Below are 19,492 nucleotides of genomic sequence, written 5' to 3' on the forward strand. Positions count from 1 at the left end.
GCATCTCTCACTATTGGTCTCACTTTAGTTTAGTTATGGCAGCTGGCTGGAAAGGTAGTGTAGTAACATGTGGAGGGCCAGAAATCAGAAGTCCTTGCATCTTTTGCCCTGAAGATTCATTAACAGTGATGCTACCATGGCAGATTGTATTTTCGGCCAATATAGCTGTGGTTGGACTTGTAGGACTTGAATCCTTTTCCATCAGTTACTTGTTTTACACCAACGCCTCTGCATATGAGTCCACTCCACATTCCAGTAGCTTTGATGTGTTTTCATACCACAACATTTCAGCATTAAAGGTCTCAGCTTCTTAGAAATGCCAGTGCACTTTGAGGTGCAGTCAATCCCAGGGCTTTAGATCCTAGATTTCAAGGGATGTCTCTGGCTGTGGACTAAAGACCCGTCAGGCCTGGCCCACCCTCTGCCAACAAATCCTCTGCCTGACAGGATAAAGTTGGATACTTGACAGCAATCCCAGCCGGCCTTCAGCTACTCAGAGCTCAGTGACAATTACAGCTTTCTCTACTTCTTACCGCTGGCTCCATCTGTCCACAGTCCATCTGGAGAAAACAAGCACAAAAGAACTAGGCCAGGTGGCTCTGGAATAGCCATCTTTAACCTGTTTCCCATCTGTTCACCTTGGTTACTAATGTAATAATCCCCTAGGAGTTTAAAGGAATCTACTTGTGGTTTTATACTAGGGCTGAGCTGGCATTTTCTTTCATATTGTACTAAGATGGACTGTGTATGCAGTGAGGGAAAGGACAGTGGAGGGATGTTAGCCTCAATTTAGGCAGGGCACATGGCCTACCTTGCTGATGCAGAATCTGAGGGTGGGTGTTTGTTTAGAAAGTCTTGCAGGTGATTCCTGAAGTCCATCCCCAAATTGTCACTAGGTTGTAATTTAATAAATGAAGGTAAATGTTGTCTGTTACATGAGGAGTATTTATGCTAACATATTTAATTTGATTTTAATCAAATTTAAAAGAAATGCAAGTGGTTTTTTTTTTTTTTTTTTGCTCCAAAAGCATCTGCATTTTGCATTCAGTACACTCAAAAGGCAGTTGTGGCTTTTTAATCCCAAATATTATGTTCTATGTTTTTGTTCTACACAGAGAAGATCCAAATCCTGGTTAGATAATCTGGTATTGTATAAAACAGTTCCATCTGTTTCTGATGGCACTCCAAATATTCAGCTCCCATTAGCCCTTCGTACCAGTGATTGAGGAATATGAAAAGTATAAACCAATCAGATCAAGAGGGCTACAGATTCATTCTCTTTTACAGTATGATTTCCCATTGTTCTGCTGAAGTTTTGACCTGATAAAAGCCCTGTGATAGAGTAAAACAACAGGGACTTCTCAGTCTTCTAATTATTCTCACTTGCTACACCACAAATTCCCCCACCCCACCCCAATAGAAACAGTTCTTGTCCTTTTCTAGAATTTTAGATCTATACTATCTGAGACTAATTTCAGTTTTGAAGACCATCTAGTTAAGATTTGGCAGATGCTCAGCTTCTTAGGCTAAGAGCCTCTTTCGCTCACAATTGGACTATCCTGTCTTGAATTTAGTAGCATGGCTGCTGAGACTTTTCTGATCTTTTAAGAAGGCAATGCTACTTTCCAGAATGTTTTGTCCAAATGATGGATTAAACTTTTATTTATGATGTTGATATCTGTTAATGTATGTGGAATCCATCTTTGATTTATACTCTTATAGGCCATATTTAATTTAGTTTTGAAAAAAGTAAAATAGTATGGTTATCAAGTAATACTAAAACCAGTTCCACACAGACCAAATATTATTAGCAGTTTTTCACACCTTTGTTGTAAATCTACTCCAAATATAATTTACAGAAGTACAGTGTTATTTAGATTTCTTTAAAAAAAGAATAACTATAAAATAGATATAAATCAGTTTTATTTAATTACAAATGAATCCATTTTGATAATCAAAACTGGTACAGCAGGAACTCACCTGAAATCTAGGCAGCACCTGTACAACTATTATTAATTTTCCTGCTCCAATCTTATTCTCAGAAGTCTGCATTCCCTTTGATTATATTTCGGGAGCAAAGGAACAAGTATGAAAGTGCAACAGGATGCTCACACTCTCTTGTTCAAAAAGTGTGATCAGTTTCTCCTTATACTGACTATGCAGGTGCTATCCAGGGAATCCTGCTAGTTCTACAGCTATGGTCAAGCACAGCTCTAATTAAATAGCCCCTTTAACCTTTTTAAAAAACTTTAAAAATATCTGCCCAAGAAAAATGAACACACTATCTGTGGAAGACAAGTTTATCACTACGAATACTTGTACATTCTTGAAGAAATCAGGCTTCCAAGAGTGGAGGTATCATGTAACATATGTATAGACCTTGTCAATTTTCTTTGAAAAACAGGAGGAGGAAGTAAGAATTTATCCCCCAATATAACATTCATTAAATTCAGAGGATGGTGCCAACATACATTCTGCCCCAATACAAGTGCACTTCACAAAGTCTCTAATGCCATTATGGGCTCTGATAAAAGAAAACTATATGCAGTTCTTCCATCCCAAAGAAGCTAATCCAGATGCAAAAATATGTGTGGGTCAAATAGCATAAATTGCAGTACAGCTTTCTTTAAACCTGCTACTCGATATCCAGATGTAATGGACACCAACTGACATACATTCTGACTAGCACAATTCCCATGCATGGTTTCCAAGCCTGCTGAAAATTATGGAAATTAAAACCCAACATACATATAGTATATCAAATTGGAGAATGCTATGTCCAGTCATCAAAACAAAAAGTGTCCTGCTAACAAAGATAACAAGGACAAAGAAATAGCAGTCAATGAAAGTTAGCTTATAGAAGAATCTATGGGTTAAAAAAATATATTTTGACATTTTGGTTTTCATATAGTAAATCAGCCATAATAACTTTGTCTGATGCTAACAAACCAGGATTTTAATTTTAATCGCCACTCCAGTGTCATACATGATGATATGTTATAATGGATAGATTCTTTGGTGTGCTAAGTCAAAAAAATTAAATCATATGTTTATAAGATACTTAAACCCAGCCATTGCCTTACCTTTATTACATCTATCTCAGCCAGCACTCAATCAGCTTTGAGAAAAAAATTGTTCATGATTAAAATCTTGGCAGTAAAGCTCATGATACTGAGGACCAACTCCTAACATATCCATGTACAGATCCTAATACATTTCTATGAATGATTATTTTATGTAAATTTGACTTCAAATATCTCATGACCCAAGCAAGAAAAATCGTACTTGGTCATCTTAATTATGCAATTAATGAATCATGAATATATGAATGTATTCTGGATGTAACACTTTCTAATAGTTTTAAGTCTATCATGGTTAGACAGTCCATAAACAATCTGTGCCCCACTCAGGTTACTAACAGAACTGCAGAAAGAAATCCCAGCTCCTTACATGTGTATGCTAGAAAAACTGGTTAGGTCCTCATTGATTATGGGCTGGCTAGGCCAGTGCTGACTGATTTGCTGTTTACTCTATGTTCTTCAGGAAATCCAGCAGCCTCTGGTGCCACTCATCTGGCTTGTCAAGATAACAGGCATGGCCTGCCCCTTTCATCATCATTATCTTGTGATTAGGTAAATTCTTCAAGTTGTTCAGGCTCACTTCACCCAGTTGGACATCTTGATCCCCGTATACAATGAGAGCTGGTGTCTGTATGCAGGAGAGAAAAAAAAATCAAGCCTGGTTCAATCAACGAATGAACATTCTTGCCTGTCTTAGATCCTAATAATGAAAAATTAGTTCAGATGAAAAATAGAGACAGAGATGCTCTCTTCCAGGAAAAAAAAAAAACTTCCCGTATTGCTGTTCAATTTATGTGGCTACATTAACCATGTAGCTAATTTGTACTTGCTCTCTGAGTTTTATAATGGCATGCTCTTAGCCCAGTTTTCAGGCTATAAATACATCCAATCAGTATTAGCAAGAGGATGATCCTTTCCTAGTGGTGATAGAAATGCAAATCTTCAGCAAAAACAAACCTACATTTGCAAAACAGAGTAACTGCAGCAGATATTTTCAGCAGGACTACAGGGAATTCCCGTTATTAACAAAAACCCACCATCACCCTAGCTAAAAAAATGTGCAGATCATATTTGCAAGCGCAAAGGTACATGCTAGAGATTAATATTAGAAAAGGCTAAAATCCCAAAAAGGGAGCAATCTGGATAGGGGTCATATTAAATGCTCTACGCTCACAAGAGGCATGATAAAGGTTAGTGAATGTTCACAGAAATTTATCGCAGTGATTGTTGTAATTCTTCTACATTCAAAACTACAATTCATTTTAAGTGTACCAGATTCTTACTGTTGATGTGAACATGGAACTTATTCAGCTAATGCAATAAAACATGCATAAAATGAAACTGAACCCAGAGAGAATTCCCGGAACTCATCTAAGTATTCTTTTAGAATGGTATTGCCCATTTTCTTGGTATATCTTCACAAAGTTATAAATATTCTCCAGATTGAATATAGGTCTGTTTTACCATATTAGTATTGTATTTGAGGGTAAGGCAGTGTGCATTGCCCCCTAATGGACAGCTGATGAACTCCTGCAAGGTTTACAGTAAATCTGTAAATCCACTTCCATTCACATTTTCCTCACATAGTTGTGAAATGCCAGTTGCATAACTGAGATAACTCAGCCCTTCTAATTATGTCTTGTACCAGAGAAGACCTGCTCCAGAATTCCATTCTTCTTTAGATGAGCATACCTTGACACTGGCATATTGGGTGCGAGGGAACTTCTCTGTGCAGATTGGAGCCACTGGGATGTAGGCCTTGAGAAGGTGATTGTGCTGAAAAAGGAATGGGAGTGAATACATGCCACTGAGAGATGGACTGATCACCACTGCTTGGTTGAATTTCAGGGCTTCCAAGACATCCTTCAAGAAACTCCCTGGTGCTGGCTCTCCAACAGGAGCTGGAGCAACAGCATCTTTAGAGCGGCCAAATCCTGGATCACAAGAAACAAGACATCCTGCATCATACATATTCTGTATATGTATCCCTCCACCAAGGATCCTCAGTTGGACGGTAACTACAACTCCTAGCATTCCCAGCTCAGAGAGACAACTGCCCTTTTGGCTAGGAATTCTCGAAGGGGTTGTTTGAGGATTGAGCCATATATAAGCACTTAAATTATAAATGGGGTAGATGGGATTCATGGCCTGCATGTAATCCTCAAGTTTCATTTTTGTGACACTTGAAGCCCCCAATAGTATACCATCAAAATTGTGGTAAATCATTCAGTAAGATATTTTTGTCTATTCTTTTCAGCGAGATAGAGAACTGTAGCTAGGTAGACTCAGATGGGAAGCATCTCCATAATCCTGTTCTAGAACCCTCTGGTTATATTTCACTACACCATCCTATTGCAAGTCTTGGCTTTGTGAAGGTATGTGTTCCTGCACTGGAAGATACAAGGACCATGCTTTGTTTCTATGTGGATTGGCCCACTAGATTTTCCAAGGCAGAAGAGAAAACAACTTAGTCCTTCCATATATTATACTTTCACCAATTGTCTTTGCTTGTGGTCCTTGCTTACTGATTGCCTTATGCAGCAACCAATTGAAGTAATGACAGCACTAAAAAAACTTTGCAACCAATCCTTGCATTTACAACTGTCTCAGTATCCTGCAGTTACATGATCACCATTCATACTTGTGACAAGTAATTAATAGAGAATGCAGAAATGAAATCTTAAGTGGCATTATTTTTTGCTTAAGTGGCAATCACTTTGCTTAAAAACCAAAGGCAAAATAAGGTGGTAAACGCATCACAATCAATTGATTTGGGCTTAAGTGACTATGTTGTGCATCAGCCAAATTGCTGGTCCCAATTACTATTTTTATATCAACCTCATCCTACACCTGAGCTACAGATATTCACCACTATTGCAAACTGTTATTACTGATTATATAAATCTACATTCCCACACATTTATACAATCTTTAAATATTTATTATAAGGTAACCAATATAGCATAAAAGGAAGATAGTCCCTGATTTCATAATTTTAAAAAATGTTAAGAAAAAAAAACATAAGAGGACACCCAAAATTAGTACACCAAGAAATGAGGATGCTTATTGTGTGTATAAGACCACCGTAAAGATGGAAATTAACTTACGAAGTTGAATACCACGACAGTGAGACCAGAATTAGCCTAAAACAATCAATTTGTTGATGTTTGAACTCCTAACCAACACTTTAAAGGTTTTTTTTGGCAATGTTTCGACAAGCTCTCTTAACTTGTCATCATCGGGCCCCTACTTTCAGTTTAGAAGCTGTGGGTATGCTGCGAGGTCGGGGTTGTCACTTTTCTCTGTTCGATGAATAGACGAATAAGTGTGCGTTTAGAAAAACACAAAAATGCAGTGAAAAAGGAAGAACGAACTTCTTCTTTGGTACAACACATGAAGGCCACCGGACATAATATCGACTTCAACAATACTAGAACAGTGGTGAAAGAGGAACTTAATAAGAGAATAATTAGGGAGGCTATCGAAATTGAAAACAGGTCGCAGAATATGAATAGACGAGATGACGCTTCTAGGTTATCAAGTATTTGGAGACCTGCACTGAGGGAAACTCGAGTCTTAACATCAGAAGATAGGCAGAGATCCCAACAAGCAACCAGTGGTGTTGTAATGCCTGCCAGAATCCTTCCCTCTTTGCAGATGATAGCTAGCAATAGGGAAAGGGAGAGAACCGAGCCAGAAGATAGGCTGAGATCTCAACAGGCAACCAGTGGTGTTGTGATGCCTACCAGAATCCTTCCCTCTTTGCAGTTGACAGTTAGTAATAGAGAACCAGAGAAAGCTGGGCCTTTAACACGCAGTCAGGCTGCAACTATGATAATGAAGCAGGAGAAAAAACGGCTGCCCTCCAATCAGGACACAGAGTTGCAGGCTAACCAGCATATGTCAGCAGCAGAGAACAGAGAAAAGCGACAACTTCGACCTCGCAGCATACCCACAGCTTCTAAACTGAAAGTAGGGGCCCAATGATGACAAATTAGAGAGCTTGTTGAAACGTTGCCAAAAAAAACCTTTAAAAGTGTTGGTTAGGATTTTAGCCAAAGTTTTAAAAGACCTTACAAAGTGTTTTGTTAGAATTTTAGAGGATTTTGAGCTGGGATTTTAGCCAGGATGTTAAGATTTTAAGCATTTTAACTAACAGACTTTTAATGACGCAGGAAAACACCTGAGATTTTAACTTTTTACATACACACACCCGCGAAAACTTGAGAAGACACACGTGTATTTATTTAAAAATAAGCATAATAAGCATAATTTATCATATTAACATAATAATTAGTCTGAGAAAGAATAATTCTTTTACTCTGGTATTGTATCACATAATACCAAAGCCTCATTTTAATCACAATTTGTTGGAATCAGATTTTATATATTCTGCCTTATTTTTGCTTCTGGTGAGACAGAAGCAAAAGTGACAGTCTTCTTAAATAGCAAATTGTATACACCTGGCTTTTTTTTGCCCAAATCTCCACTGCCCACTAAGTGTCAAGCTCACCTGGCAGATCAATAGCTACAGCATGGTATCCAGCTTCTGCCAACTTAGACAAAGTCTGCAGGTTGAGCCACGTCTCTGATGAAAAACGAATGCCATGGAGCAACAGGAGGGAAAGGCGAGGAGCCTGTTGTGTAGGTTTAGCCTGGCGGGAGAACAGAGTCTGCCCACCCACTACAATGGTTTCCTCTGTCACCTGTATGGCAGCCATCACTTTGAGATGTCCTAGGAAGACATGAGTATCAAACAAGGAGAAATGTAGCAAAATTTTAAAAGCAGGCAGAAAAAAAGATTCAATATGATTCCCTTTGGCACTGATTTTATAATATGCTGCAAGAATAGATTAATTTTTGTTATTAAATATATACATGACATACTTAACTGATTTGGTATGTTCATTTTTAAGAGCCTCCCCCCCTTCGCTGGTCTGATACTTATATTTTTTTATTTTTTTCATCTGTTTGATATTATAACCAGTAATTAAATTGTTAGATCTATGTATATTTCTAGTTTTCAAAAAATGTTTTGTATGTAGTTTTCTCTGTAATTCTATTTTTAAAATTGCTATAAAAATAGAGTTGGGTCTGCTCTAGATAATTTATACATTGCATGTCATGTGAACTACTGACCTACTTAATACAGGAGGAGGATTTAATTCAAATCTGTTCTTACCTGCTGAGCTGTTATGTAATTCTGAAAATCCAGTCAAGTGTGAAGTACTGCTCAGATTTGAGCCCGAGAATGAAACAAGATGGATGCCAGTGCAACCAACAAGAAGGCACTCTGACACAAAACTGAATAAAACATGTCCTTACAACTGTCTGGCTGCAATGTCCAAGACACAACCACTTTTGCCTGACTAGCCAGTGAGCAGTAGGCAAAAAGTATCACACAGCTTTGCCAATACTTTTCTGTTTGTAGAATACAAGAAACCTAGATGGAAAAAATAAGTGGAGGATAGGGCTCCTGGATGCCGTGATAATGACTGGATTGTGGGTTGTGTTATGTATATTGTCTATAGACTGAACAACTACAGGATTCTTGTCACCGGTAAATGGCTAAAGTGGTCAGAATGGACACTAATGCTATAAACAATGGGATGTAATTAAGATATAAAAATATTTAAGGGATGTAATTAAGATATAAAAATATTTAAGAACTGCATTTTTTCCAGTACCACAATATATATTTTATTAACTTGTTAAATTCCCGTAAAACCTCTCAAAGAGACAGAACTACAAGAAATGTCCATTTCCCAGCTGGCAAATAAATTTTCATACAAGCAATCTCAGGATGGGACTACATTTAGCTAACTTTAGCTCTTCTGGTCATCTATGTATTCCTTTAACATACAGTATTTTCCCTCTTATCTGTACTTTCCTTTTATCTGTATTTTCCTCTTATCTGTAAGCTGTTCAGAGTCACTGAGGAATTAGGCAATCTTAAAACTGGGATAAACAAATAATAAATAATTAGAAATAAAGATGTTTGCTTGAAACTTGCATTTAGTGGGACAGGATTCCCAGACATTTTGGGTTTTGTTGATCTTTTTTTATGTCTTTTAAGAAAGTAATATGGAAAGATTCAAGAACCAAATCACTCTTCATCAGACAGTAACTTTTTAAATTAGTCATACCTGCCTGGGTTTTTTCCTGTGGTTTTCCTATGTAAAGTGCAGTGTAATAGGGAGTCCAAAATAAAGTAAACTAGACAAAATGATAATTTTTCTCAATGCAACCACAATATATGCAGTGAGCCATTGTCAAGATCGAGGGGAAAAAACCAACAAATGAGGTTCTGTAAAACTTACCAAGTTATTGCCTTAATTAATCAAAACGATGAAGTTTTGAGAACAGGCTAACTTGCAAGAGGCATGCAAACCGATCACTGAAAGATTTAGCACTCGCCAGAACTTCCGGGTCCAAAGGTATTAGAGGAAGTTTGACGAAAGAGGGGAAAAGGGTAATAATACTGTGAAAGTTGCAACATTTTCTAAGCAAAAGTTCAAACAAACACTAGGGACATCTAGTGGTCATGAACAGAATACCATACTTTTATTTCTACAATAATTCAGTAAAATTTGCAGATAAGTGGTTCTAATATTATCACTTACTATGTAAATATAGTATTTATATTATTTTCCAATATCTTCCAATGTTTATTCCTAACAAGGAATAAACAGAAACATTTGTGTGTATGGTTTTGTATGTTTGTGTGTGTGTGTGTGTGTGTGCACGCCTTCAAGTTAATTTTTGACCCTGACAAGTGCTTGGACAAGTCTGTGCAGTTTTCTTGGCAAGAGTTTTGGGAAGTAGTTTGCCACTGCCTCATTCTTAGGACTGAGAGAATGTGACTGGCTCAAGTCACTCAGCTGGCTTTATGACTAAGGCAGGGTTAAGTCATTTTTTTAAGAAGCTCAAATTCAAATTAATATTACAATTTTTAAAAATTATAAAGTAATGCTTAACAACCCATGCCATGTTCAATCATCATTTTAGAGATATTTCCTTACCTAAATAGAGACACAGAATGACCACAGCTGGACAAAGAAAACCAATGGGAACAGCAGGAGCAACTTCCAAATTTCTTGAGGAAAGATGGCAAGGAGCATCAGAAATCAATCCTGCCTGCCTGCCTGCCTGCCTGCCTGCCTGCCTGCCTTCCTCCCTGCCTTGGTGGTGCAGCAGACTAAAGTACTGTTAAGTAACACCAGCTGCCTGCAATTACTGCAAGTTCAAATCTCACCAGGCTCAAGGTTGACTCAGCCTTCCATCCTTCCAAGGTAGGTAAAATGAGCCGGATTGTGGGGGCAATAAGCTGACTTTGTATAAAAAAGAACACCGCTTGGGGGGGGGGCAAAAGCCCTACTAAGCAGGTATATACAAAAGTATGAAGGCTATTGCTTAACGCACTGTAAGCTGCCCTGAGTCTCTGGAAAAGAGCAGCATATAAATTGAACCAATAAATAAATAAATAAATAAATAAATAAACCTTCCTTGCTTCCTCCCTCCCTCCCTTCCCTTCTTCCTCCTTCCCTCCCTCATTCTTTTCTTTTCTTTTCTTTTCTTTTTTTAGAATAATGGTATTAATACTTACAAATACAAAGATAAAAAAATGAATACAAACTAATAAAAATATAAAAAGAAAAGTGAAAGAAGGTAGAAAACAAAAAAGAAAAAGAAGATACATAAAAATGATTCCTGCCCTCAGACAAGATTAAACAATTTGGGTAACATAACAGCTTCTCTAATATTTCAATTTAAAAAACCCTTTTTATCCCATATCTTATCCCTTATCAATAGTCATTACAAAAACACACCATTTCATCCTAATAGCATATTAAGATCAGAAATACTAACATAATTTAATCTTAATCAAAAAAATCAATTTATAATCAAAACCTAGCACTTTCTCTAAGAAATAAAACAGAAGAAATCTCTCCCCACTTATTAGTAAATCTTTAAAGCCTTATCATTTAATCTTAGTCCACAAGAAATTCCATTAACAGCTACGAGACCACAACATATATATTTTAACCCTGATCAAGCAGATTCATTTTATAAATATTCTTGTTATTTTAAAAAGCTTAATCTTTAGTCCCATTAAGTGGTAACTCACAAATTAATTTGTTATCATTTTTTCTTTGTCTCCTTCCAAGAACAGCTTGAGCAACTCCTCTTTGCCTTTCGTTTCAGAAAGAGTTTCCTTGATTCCACATTTCTTTTATAAATCCAAAATAAGAAAGCTTTCTAAATCACTCTTCCAATTTATTATTTGTATGTCCTCTTTAATTATTAAGACATCAACTGATTTCATTTGTAAATCCATTTTGGCATTATTTCCATATCATACTCTGGCATTTTAAAATCTGTTTTCAGATCCACATCATCTTTTTTCCATATCACTTTTATAATTCAACATTTTTTAAACTCCTCATCTGCATTCAAATCAATCTCCATCTCTATTTTAGCAAATAAAATCTGGTGTTCTTCTAGATCCTCTGCCATACATATCAAACAATCTTGTAAGTAACATCTGAGTATGTTGGTTCCAAACACAGTTAATTCAAAGAATTTTATCCAATACTGTAATTCATAATAAATAAATACAGACTTTTTTGCTTGATATCTTGGAGAACAACTAACAATTGAAATATAAATTTTTGGCCTTGATGGATAAGTAGAGAGGGTTCACACTTTGCATTAATTGATGCTATGGCTTATTTGGCTAAGTGTGATGTGTGGTGCATAAATTATTGAAGCAATGAAAATTAAACAAAGCAAACTTAATACAATGTATGATAGTAAAATTACTTTTTACTTGCAGATTAATATTTAGTTTTGATGTGTTGAGTGAACTGCTATTTAAATCCAGAGACCTAGAATAGAATAGAATAGAATAGAATAGAATAGAATAGAATTTTTATTGACCAAGTGTAATTGGACACACAAGGATATGCATATGCTCTCAGTGTACATAAAATAAAAGATTTTAAATGGGATGAATAACTGAAATCTAGACAGAAAGCTTGAAACATTAATTTTTGAATGCTCCAGAAACCAACTATTTTGGAAGAATACTCCAGCTTCCAGTTATAGCTAATGACTACAAAATGAGTTCATCTGACCTTTTGATCATTCAGGCAGCAAGGATGAATCTGTGTTGATACAGTTTGAATATTTTGAATTAGGTCTACATTAGGAAATAGGAAAATTTTATTTTACTGTAAAGAGTATTAACACTTGTAGCTTAAGGTTAGAAATGAAAAGTAATACAGTAATAAAATTATCCATTTGGTTCAGAAGGGTAGCTGACAAAGCAGATGGCTTATCTTAGTTCAGAGGAAGAAAATCTGCCAGTTTGGATGCACCTTTATGCCATTTTCAGAACTTTTATGTATCCTAATTGAATACCATCATAGCTCAAGAAAATCTAACTCCCTTAGATATTGGAACACTGCTATCATGTCACCCCTTGTCCTTCTTTTCATTAAACTACACATACCCAGTTCCCGCAACTGTTCTTCACATGTTTTAGCTTCCAGTCCCCTAATAAACTTTGTTGCTTCTCTCTGCACTCTTTCTGGAGACTCAACATCTTTTAAATATATTATGGTGACCAAAACTGGATGCAATATTCCAAGTGTGGTCTTATCATTATAAAATGGTAGTAACACTTCATGTGATCTTGATTCAATCCCTTTGTTAATGCAGTTTAGGACTATGTTGGTTTTTCTGGCAGCTGCAGCAAGTAGGTCCTTAATGTCCTGTTGACTATGTATAGTATGAAGCACTCATAGAACCATGTATGTGGCACTGAGGCATGAACTTTCCTGTAGTCAGTGCAGGCTTTGCTCCACACGTCTCAAAGTTGATAAGGTTGACAAACACTGCACTAGTTAATCTCTTTATTCGACCTAACTCAGTTCATGTGGCTTAATTTATAAATACATACTGTTACAGATGAAAATACCTAACCTGATATCTGTAAATATGTGTGCTTGTTTATATGTCATTGTGTGATGTCATTGTGTCACTTACCATTGGTTAGTACTTACCATTAGCCCCGCCTTCTCTGTATATAAGTTCTTGCTCCTCCCAGATTAGTTCCTGTCTAATTGTGTTCCTGAGGAAGAAAAGAAATAAATATTACTATTACAAGAAAGCCTACAGTCTCTTATATATGGGCCTAACCAGGATAACCAAACTAGCAACAAATTGGTAGCAAGAGGATGGTTTGGTAGGCCCAACCGAACATAAAGATGCAAGACTCACATAACGACAAAAGAAGACCTGCCACCAGATACATAACGAAAAGAATGGCAGCTCAACTAACTCCTGACAAATATACACCACTTGAAAATATTAAGAAACAAACACAATTACAAGAAAATGAACTGCTAACACCAAACAAAGAAGATGAGGTAAAAAGAAAAATACTAGAATTAATAGAAACAACTACAGCTGAATCAAATCTGCTTGTGAAAATCCGCAGCATAATAAACGACCACGGAACAGCAGCAGATAACGAAAATAACAAACAAGAAAACTGCAAGGTAAGAAATTCAACCCCTGACTTCAAAAATGACACCAAAGATGGCGACAGCTTCCCGCCTTTTTCATGGCAGCCATCTTACCCACCTAATACCTCTAAAATGCCTGACCAATTACTAAAAGAATTCCAAACCTCAAACTACGAAATAAAAAACAAAACCTACCAAGAAGATGATTACCCGAGTCCAAAAACAAATAAAAAACAATTATTTAAACAAAACAAAGCTCAACCTACTGAAGTAGAAATAGACAATGCTATACAGGTGCTAACTGCAGCACTCGGGACTAAACTAACAATACCAAACAAACAACCAGAAAATGAAATAGAAATTTCTAAACTACCATCTACCAAAGGCCAAAAAGAAATAGACTGTCTAAAGAAAGGCCTAGCCACCCGAAGAAAGACAAGCTGGCAATCATACTTACCTACTGAAGAGCAGCTCCCTGAACAACCCGGCTCCATTGGCAATGGCGGCCCGCCTCAAGCTCCACTTACTGACGACCTCAGAGAAGACTCCCCGATGAGCAGAGCAGCACCCCAGGCATTCTTCAGTCACCAGAGGCCCTCCGGAAACAAAGCAGAGCAACAGAAGGCCGTCTGGGACTTCACCCCAGGAGCTGCAGACACAGGAACCTCCCTCATCGACTGCTGGAGAAAAATGAGGACTGAGCATGCCCAGAACGAGCCTGCAAAGAAAGAAGAAGGAAACATAAATACAAGTCAGCGCAACATAGAGATAAGTAAATACAGACATACATCTACCATACCCAGGCCTTATTGTGAGTATGCTAAGGTCTTAAATCATGGACAGCTACTAAACATGAATAACACCTCACTACACTCAGGGACAATACCTCCAGACTTTATAAAATTGAAATTAGATGGAAGCAACTTAATGGAATGGGATCAGTGTTTACAGATTGTATATATGAAAGAAAATGTTTTATTTTTTATTGATAACCCACCAAATAAGCCTTGGACCTATGAAATAGACTGCCTCCACCACAAAGCATACTATATGTTAATTGTTTCTATTTCCCCAAGTATACTCCCCAGTATAGAGCATAATTTAACTGTATTTGAAGTATATCAAAAATTATTCAGACTGTTCTATAGCAAAAATGTAGCCACTACCACAAAAATCTCTAGGGAATTCTATTCTGCCAAACTAAAACATGATACATCCATGAGTGAGCATATCTTGAATTTAAACGCTGTAAGAGCAGACCTTATTCAAAGGGGAGAAACCATTTCTGACAACACCATGAAAAACATTATAATTAACTCACTAGATCACAGCTGGGATAACTACATTACACTAATAGATAACCTAAGTATAGAGCAAATTACTTTAGAAAACCTTACCAATAAGCTTATTACTGAAGATAGACTTAGAAGAGAGCGATATACACAACAAAGAGAAGGTAGAAATCAAAGAAGGACTGATTTCAGGGCCAGAGACAGATACCCACATGAATGTCTCACATGTGGATCTGAAAGACATCAGAGTAGAGACTGTCCCAAGAATATAGGATACAGTGACTCATATAAACACAAGGATAGAAGAATACACTTTTTAGACAGAACCTCCCCAGATTACAGGTATAAGAGAAGAGAATCACCACACTCTAGAGAAAGACAAACATACAGAAATAACCCTAGAGAAAATAAGAAAGGATCACTATATGGAATAAGAAATAATAACACTTTGATATCTGATTCACTCAACACCTGGCTCATAGATTCAGGAGCCACATGCCATACAACTCATAATAGAGAAATATTAAGTAACTTCACTGAAAAGAAATATTATATTAAAGTAGCAAACCAAAATAGAGTCCTAGTGAGAGGAATAGGAGACACGCATATAAAAGGTATAGGAAAAATAGAGGGGGTACTATTTGTGCCCGAAATTCCAAATAACATATTGGCAACCCTAAAGTTAAGCTTAGACAATGCAATAGAAACCACTTTCAGAGGTGGAAAGGTATTCATGACTAAGAACAACAGAAACATAGGTAAACTATTTACAAATGATGGACTAACATACCTACTGCCACAAGATAACGAACTAGTCTATGCAAACTATCAATTAAGAAACAAAAAACCAAATTCAGATAGCCATGATGAAAATAATGATAAGAATGCATCAAACACTGATACTAATATGTCTGAAAATTTAAACAATGGAAAACCTATTCACGATAATTGTAGTCACTTACTCCACAGAAAGCTAGGACACGCGAGCTTTCCAGTCATACGAAAAATGTTAGAGTGTTCCGAAGATTTAAAAATAAAGAACTGTAAAAATTACTTAGAATGCTCTGTATGCAATTCTTCCAAAATTAAAAACAAGCCAAAACCCAAAAAAGCCACCCGCACCACACAATCAACCTTTCAACTAATTCATATGGATGTAGTAGGCCCATTAAAACCTTCAATTAAATACAAAAAAAGATACTTCCTGACCATAGTCGATGACTATAGTAGATTTGGTTTTGTATACACCCTTAACCACAAAAGTGAGGTTTTCAAAAAAATTTAAGGAGTTCTTTAAAATGGTAGAAACACAATACAATACCAAAATCAAACAAATAATGACTGACAGGGGGTCGGAATTCCTATCCAACGAATTTTCAATTTGGCTAAAATCACAAGGAATATTGCACTTTAAATCTTGTCCATTTTCCCCATTCCAAAATGGAGTCTCTGAAAGGAAGAATGGTTTGCTACAAACCATGGTTAAATGTGTGTTAGATGATGCTGGTTTAAACCAGTCATTCTGGGCTGAAGCCCTTAATTATTCCAATTACACTATAAATCGCTTATGGTCCAGTACAATCAATAAGACCCCATACGAACTCATGTATGGAAGGAAACCAAAAATTGGGCATTTACACGTATTTGGTGTATCTGCTGATGTATATGTGCCCTCACAGTTAAGACGCAAAGGAGAGAAAGTATCCAAAAGACTGATATTTATGGGGTACGAATCAGGAACCAAGGGATATCGCTTCATTGATAAAAATAATCACTTCATTGTATCCAGATCTGCCGTGTTTCATGAACACATGAACTGGTCAAAATTACATCTCAATGAAATTTACCCAGAATCAAAAAATATTACACACACGCACGCAAAACATCACACATCAGATACGAACCCCAAATCCACATCTACTAACAGAATCAAATGCCCAGTAATAGTTAATGATGAATGGAAAAAAGGACACCCCACTTTGAAAGTAGATCAATTAACCGAAAAAGAAGCTAAGTATATGCATAGCGATGAACATCCCCAGAATAGGCCCATTAGATCCAATAGGGGCATAATTCCTAAAAGATTAGATGATTACGTACTGTCTATCCAAGCTAAACACCTGACTCCTAACACATATGATGACATACTTAAGCTACCCCTAGAAGAAAAAAGTAAGTGGGAGGAAGCAATGAAAAAAGAGATGGACAGTTTGAGAGAACTAAATGTATATACACCAACAGACCTGCCCACTGAGAAATCCCCTATTGGCACTAGGTGGATCTATAAAATCAAGGAGCTAGAGGATGGTAAATTCCTATACAAAGCCAGGTTGGTGGCTCAAGGCTTTGCCCAAAGATTTCCGGATGACTATGAAGACACTTATTCCCCAACCGTTAGATCAGAAAGCGTGAAAACAGCACTAGTGTTAGCTTCTATCTTAAATCTGGAAGTATATCAATTTGACGTGCAGACAGCCTATCTGCACGCTGATCTAGATAAAGAAATTTATGTGAAAGCACCCCCAGGAAAGGATACAAAAAAGGGAGAAATTTGGCTATTAAACAAGAGCCTTTATGGACTAAAACAGTCCGGTAAGCGGTGGTATGAGTGCTTATCAAAGATACTTAAAAATATGGGTTTTGTAGCTACTTCATCTGATTTTTGTTTTTTCACAAAAAAAAATAATGATTCTATTGAATATGTTTTGATTTATGTTGATGATATATTGTATTTTGGACACGACAAAATTAAATGTGATAATTTCGCTGAACAACTAGGCAAAAATTTCAACTTAAAAATATTAGGAAAGGTAAATAAGTATCTAGGAGTCCAAATTGACAAAACAGATAAGGGGTTCAAATTATCTCAGAAAGACAAGATTATGGAACTCATACAAAAATGTAATTTAATTAATTCAAAAATTTGTGATACTCCTATGTCAACTGATTTTTATAGGAATGTGTATAATGAGTACGAACCATTCAAGGATAACACGTTATATCGATCAATTATTGGGTCCTTATTATACATATCTAATTGGACCAGGCCTGATATCACCCTTGCTGTAAATTTGTTGTCAAGACATGTAAGCAATCCTAACTCATACCACTGGGAAGGAATTAAGAGGATTCTAAAATATCTAAAGTCTAGCATTGATATGTGCTTATTCTTAGAACCATTCATTTCTGAAAAACCAACTTTGACCTGCTACGCTGATGCTGATTGGGCTACTGATTCAAAAACCAGAAAAAGTACTTCTGGATATGTTTTTCTTATAAATGGCTGTGCGGTGCACTGGTACACAGGCAAACAGAATTTAATTGCCACTTCCACAGCGGAAGCCGAATATGTTTGTTTATCCAAAGCGGTCAACAATCTAACTTGGTTCGATGACTTGTTAACCAATGTGTGGGATGAACCTGTTTATCCAATTATTATCAATGAGGACAATAAGGCAGCAATTGATATATCAGCTTCCGAAGCAATAGGTCAACGATCTCGACATATCGATATAAAATATAAACATGTAAGACAACTGTCAAGTATAGGATTTATTAAAGCTATCCATTGCAATACTAGTGAACAAATTGCTGATATCCTCACTAAGCCATTGCCAACCAAACAACATATGTATTTGACTTCCAAACTTGATGTGCATATATAATCTTAATAACCCACCATTAGTTAGGTATTTTAGAGGGGGATTTGTTACAGATGAAAATACCTAACCTGATATCTGTAAATATGTGTGCTTGTTTATATGTCATTGTGTGATGTCATTGTGTCACTTACCATTGGTTAGTACTTACCATTAGCCCCGCCTTCTCTGTATATAAGTTCTTGCTCCTCCCAGATTAGTTCCTGTCTAATTGTGTTCCTGAGGAAGAAAAGAAATAAATATTACTATTACAAGAAAGCCTACAGTCTCTTATATATGGGCCTAACCAGGATAACCAAACTAGCAACACATACAAACAGATATCCAAACTTGGCGCCATTTTGACCCCACTCTGTGTTTTTTCAGCTATGTTTGAAGAACAGCTTGTATTGCTAGTCCTTCCTTCTTGCACGGTGCAAAGCACAAGTTGCAAGGGATTGAATAAAAGTGCAAATGTCTGAGTTTTTGTAAGAATTATGTGTTTTTTTTAAGTGAAGGAGAAAAAGGCAATCTTGTGTTTCTTCTTAGAGGAAGAAAAAAAAGAAGCAGCACTTGGTTGGGCAATTTCTACTGCATAAAATTTTTAGTCAGTCATATACTGGTGTTCAGGGCAGGTTTCATTTAGAAAAATAGATCAGGGTAATAGCAGAAATTACTGATAATCTATTTATTTTTACTATTAGGTAATCTATGCTTTTTTTCTCCCAACAAGCATAGAAGCAACATTTTCAGTAACCAAGTCATGCATTCTTAGGTAGCAAAGCTCTGCCCAAGGCTCTGATCTGATGACTAAGAAAATTCCAGGGGGAAAAAGAACTATACTAAGAGCAGCTCCTTTTTTTCCATTGCAATAGCTCATTAAAATTGTTCAAGGTTTTCCTTGGGGAATACTATTCCTTACTATACATCAACATTTGAAAATAACATCA

The 19,492-nt window shown here is 36.5% G+C and overlaps 1 protein-coding gene across 2 annotated transcripts; it reads right to left on the reverse strand.

Annotated features, from left to right (window-relative positions):
* Window positions 1–1,906: 1,906 nt before the first annotated feature.
* On the reverse strand, window positions 1,907–18,777 carry LOC117678570 (putative protein-lysine deacylase ABHD14B). Of its 2 annotated transcripts, XM_087887725.1 has the most exons (6): window positions 18,715–18,777; window positions 14,070–14,330; window positions 13,148–13,215; window positions 7,594–7,815; window positions 4,773–5,014; window positions 1,907–3,708 (listed from the first exon to the last, which is right to left on the reverse strand). In XM_087887725.1, the coding sequence occupies exons 2-6, from the start codon at window positions 14,315–14,317 to the stop codon at window positions 3,526–3,528; spliced, it is 963 nt and encodes a 320-aa protein (XP_087743851.1). In that variant the 5' UTR covers window positions 14,318–14,330; window positions 18,715–18,777; the 3' UTR covers window positions 1,907–3,525. The 2 variants fall into 2 exon arrangements, with proteins under 2 accessions (XP_087743851.1, XP_034295721.1); XM_034439830.2 differs by lacking the exons at window positions 13,148–13,215; window positions 14,070–14,330; window positions 18,715–18,777 and adding an exon at window positions 9,401–9,584.
* Between the last annotated feature and the right edge of the window lie 715 nt (window positions 18,778–19,492).

This window comes from Pantherophis guttatus, chromosome 2 (genome assembly GCF_059756535.1).
Source record: "Pantherophis guttatus breed Tessera chromosome 2, ASM5975653v1, whole genome shotgun sequence".
NCBI classification, from domain to species: domain Eukaryota; kingdom Metazoa; phylum Chordata; class Lepidosauria; order Squamata; family Colubridae; genus Pantherophis; species Pantherophis guttatus.